At 35.5% G+C, this 4,622-nt stretch overlaps 1 protein-coding gene across 1 annotated transcript in view; it reads left to right on the top strand.

The window, feature by feature from the left end:
* Positions 1-4,318, top strand: part of RTF2 (replication termination factor 2) — a 51,797-nt gene extending 47,479 nt beyond the window's left edge. The window contains exons 7-9 of the mRNA XM_015824780.1: positions 1,321-1,375; positions 2,039-2,125; positions 3,389-4,318. Coding sequence (XP_015680266.1) covers positions 1,321-1,375; positions 2,039-2,125; positions 3,389-3,573 — 327 coding nt within the window. The 3' untranslated portion in view covers positions 3,574-4,318. The remainder of the gene's footprint in view (positions 1-1,320; positions 1,376-2,038; positions 2,126-3,388) is intronic.
* Positions 4,319-4,622: the final 304 nt, after the last annotated feature.

Below are 4,622 nucleotides of genomic sequence, written 5' to 3'. Positions count from 1 at the left end.
CCTCCCTGCTCTGTGAATGTTTACATGTTATGTTCAATTAAACCATGGCAACATGTAATGTTTGTGCATTATTATTTTCAGCAGACTGTGTTTTTCTATTGTTGTGACTTAGATGACGTTCAGAGCACATTTTATGACCAATTCATGCAAAACTCTGCGTTATCCCAAGGGGTTCACATACTTTTTCTTGCAACTGTATATCTGTATGTAATATCCTGGTTTTGAAGCCTAAAAGTGTTGACGGAGGCATTGTTTATTCAATATTCAACTGATTCACTTTCTTTTACTGGTCTTTTCACTCTTGCATCTTCTTTTTTTTAAAAAAATACTTCAGCACAATAACTATCTAACAACCTGTAGGTCGTTAGATAGGTATTATGTTTCATTTTCCTATTCATTTTTGAAGACTGCATCAAAGAGAGGAAACCAGAAAAATATGAATGTCAGAACTTAAAGAAAAATACATCTTGAATTTCAGAAGAGATTGGTGAGCTAGTCTTAGATTTTACAGTTGACCCACTCCACCAAATAATTGTTTTGTATTATTTCAAAATACAAAATTGTTTAGAATCTTGTTAAGGTTTCAATGTGCTGTAAGGTGCTTAGCGATCACGCTGACCTCAATTAATAATACCTTTTAAGGTCAATTATTGACCTACTAAGGAGTGAGAAAAGGGTTTTAATCAAAAGCCATCTGCTATTAATTTTTTCTCTAGAATGAAAAGGTGGCATGCCACCCAGTGGACGACAGATGATACAAGCATATGGGGTTATCCATCTCTCAAAACTAAATTTGCTTGACATATTTCTGTGTATACTGTTGATACATTACTATAGTGCATTTGGTTTTGTTGAATAGTTTTCTTCTTTTTTGAAAACCCCCAACAACTTATAAGAGACAATTCTCTTTATTTTCAAACTCAAATGTAGCAACTGCCCTTCTTTGGCCCAGAAAGTGAAATAGACTGCATATCTTTCATACTGGGTTTGCTCATTAGACCTATAAACGCCTTACTGGAATACTTGCAGAGCCAGAATGCATATCGGCAATACATCTGGATACAAATTTTCTCTTAGGTCAAGCATGTTTCTCTCATAATTTTTTTCCATAGTTGCCTTTCAACATTATAAAGTAAAAAATGGACTTAGAAATATGTAGACTAGCCTTTAGCTGAGTAGATTGTGTAGGTCAAAAGCAAGGATAAATGAATGTATAAAGCACCTTTAGGTCAAATGTATTCCTAGTTATCATGTGAATCTTTGGATTTTGCCAGTCTTTGAGCTTCTTAAATCGCTTCTGGTTTGTTTCTTTTGTTTCAGAAATCCAAGAAACCTAAGGTAGCAGAGACCATTGTGAAATCAGAAGCCGCTGAAGGTGAATTGTTTATATTGGGTTCAGTTATTAATGTGGAAAAGAGATTGAAGATGTTATAAATCAAAATAAATAAAACATTTTTTTTCTGTTATTATTTGCAATGATGTGAGCTCTTTTGTTGTATGGAAACTAGAGCATATATTGAGGGAGTCTGCAGAATCTTATTAAATTAGCTGGATTTTTTTTTTACTTTTCAGAGTACATTGAATCATAAATTAACCAAAAGGTTGTTTACACATAGCTATGCCGAAGAAGTTTAACCAAGGTTACCACAAAGATTATCAAGTTGCACAAATATTTATGTCTTTAGCTTTCCCATCTGTTCAGATTTATTTGTGCTGCAGGAAGTATACTTGTTAAAACATGATAGTTGAATCTCTAGTGATGAGATTGGAAAAAAGTAGCTACAGAGTTTGTGCCATTGGAACTTAACACAAATGTCCTCATTCTGCAAAAACAAGTAGGCAAACATTTGACAGTCCTCCTTTCCCCCTTCCTTTTTCTTTTAAGATTCAGCCAGTTATTCCTTCTCAAGATTAACATGATGAAGACTTGTCTTCCTGTGTCAGTCACAAAGTAACCTAATTGAAATTAAAAGTTTCAATAATAAAACTGACCCATTTTGCACCATGTTACTTTTTTTTTTTTTTTACTATTATACAGATTCACTGAGTCCATCTCAAGTAAATGCTGCAAAGGATGCTACACAAACTGGAGAAAAGAGAAGCATTGCCTTCTGCAAAAGTTCAGGTAACATTTCCAAACCTTAATTTATAAATAAAGATAGTCCTCGACTTACAAACAGTTCATTTAGTGACCTTTCGAAGTTACAGTGGAGCTGAAAAAAGTATGACCGTTTTTCACACTTAACGACCATTACAGCAGGCCCGTGGTCACGTGATCAAAATTCAGATGCTTGTCAATTGGTTCATATTTATGACAGTTGCAATGTCCCGGGGTCATGTAGGGTCAGCTTTTGCGACTTTCTGACACGCAAAGTCAATGGGCAAGTCAGATTCATTTAACAATCGTGTTACTAACTTAACAACTGCAGTGATTCACTTAACATCTGTGGCAAGTCAGGTTGTAAAATAGGGCAAAACTCACTTAACAAATGTTTCACTTAGCGACCTAAATTTTGGGTTCAGTTGTAGTCGTAACTCGAGGACTGCCTGTACTCCATTCAATGGTATTACAGGTGAAGCTCTTGCAACCAAGCGTCTTCCTTCACTTCCATAAATTGAAAGATCGGAGTTTACAGAATTAAGTTCCTTTCTTACTGAGAATACTTTCCCTAAGGCTCTTAATCATGGTTAGGTATTATGGGTTGAGTTTTAAGCGTATGACAAACTAACCAGGCTTCCACCTTAAGTAAAAAAATGAAAGTGGAGTATGTAACTCCACTTTCTGGGCAGCTTGCTTGAACTTGGTTCTTGGCAGATTAATTGAGCTGCTGTGTTGTCTTTAAGTTAGCAATACCTAAAGGATTCCCTGTCATACCTCAGGGGACCAAACATTTGGGTTGTAAGTATTTCTGTGAAAAGTATATGGCAGGAGTAGGCAACCTGGGGTAGGCAACCTTGGCTCTTTTATGACTTGTGGACTTCAACTCCCAGAATTCCTGGGCCAGCATGGCTCAGCTTGGAAACCTCTCCCTTTCCCCTCAGCATGGCTGGCTCAGGAATTCTGGGAGTTGAAGTCCTCGAGTCATAAAAGAGCCAAGGTTGCCTACCCCTGGGGTATCCACATTTAGATAATCATAAAGATGATGTTTATTATGTATCTTTACATGATTATCAAACTTTTTGGATAAAAAAGTTACTCTGCCCTTAAAATAATATTGAAATACAAAAGTTTTTTTTTAAAAAAATGGAAAACTAATACTTTCAACTAACCTAAAATTTGGGGTATGACTATTTAGTAGGATATATGTTGGTTTTTTTGTATATACATACTACTTTATCAATGGAGAATTCACGTTCCCTATTTTCTTTGTCCTCTGTTTTGTGGCAGTCAATGAAAAAGCGCCATCTTTCTCTGGAAAAAGCATCCAAGGTGCATCAGAACCTGTGAAGAGGCCCTCAGCAGCCAGTGAGAAATCAGAAGCGTACAAGTCTATTTTTACTTCTCACAGCTCGGCCAAACGCTCTAAGGAAGAGTCTTCCAATTGGATTACACACACCGCATACTATTTCTGAAACAGAAAATTGTATGATTTTGAGCGTGCCCTGCTTTTTGCCACCTGTTGCTTTCTGCTTATAGGAGAAGCTTTTGTTATTGGAAATAGTGCTTTTTAATAAGAAAACAGCTTTAAAAACAAGCCAACATAGTTTTGAATAGGACATAAATGAAAAAGATAGCTGAACGTGGCTCTAAATTTTAAAGGGTAGCTACTTTGAGTAAATGCTCACCATAAGAATGACTGCTTGATGTCCTTTTCAAAGAGGGCAACTGTGCTTATTTTAACTAGGTTCTGTTTAATCTGAATAATTAGGCTACACCTGAGTGCACAGGCACACTTGGTATCTTGTAAATATTTTCTATCAATTTATCTTAGTGGGAGATTTCAAAATTGTGAATGGAAAGGTAGAAGCCAGCATTACATCATCCTAATTCTTCTCTAGATTTCTTACAGATGTCACTTGAGACATTTCCCCATCCTAGGGTCCAGATGTGAGATTAATTTAATAGGTCCTAATCCTGAAGCAGATGCAAGAACGACATGTCCAAGAATTTTTGTGGGGTGATAAGCCACAATCACACTTTTGCCTTCTTTATTGTAACTTGTTCATCTTTCATGATAGTAGCTCTTTTTGATCTAAGAGTTCTCATATTGTTAATTATTAAAGTATAACCGTAATTCTGCAGTTTCTAAAAAGAGCAAACAGTGTTTGTAACATTCTGACACCTTGTATATTCAAATAAAACACAGTAATTGAGTAATTTGTCTTGCAATATAGTATGTGATTCAGATTTATGAAGCTCAGCATAACTTTTTTTTTTAGATTTTGGATCAAAATAATGGCAAGCAGAAGGAGAATACATACATTGTGACCTTTGAACTCTTCTGCAAGCTAGAATCTGCAAAGTGTAGGACCATAGTTTATTAGACGTTAGATGAAAAATATGAGACAGAATATTCCCTCATTGAACGCAAAGTTCTTGATAAGAATTGAAGCAATCTTGAATAGAGATGAGACATTCTGATGAAGATATTTTAATGTAACATTCCTCCAAATAATTTTTT

This window comes from Protobothrops mucrosquamatus, unplaced genomic scaffold, assembly GCF_001527695.2.
Source record: "Protobothrops mucrosquamatus isolate PMUCROS unplaced genomic scaffold, P.Mucros_1.0 scaffold2350, whole genome shotgun sequence".
NCBI lineage: Eukaryota > Metazoa > Chordata > Lepidosauria > Squamata > Viperidae > Protobothrops > Protobothrops mucrosquamatus.
The sequence above is the reverse complement of the archived record's forward strand: the minus strand, read 5'-3'. Positions and strand labels throughout refer to the sequence as shown.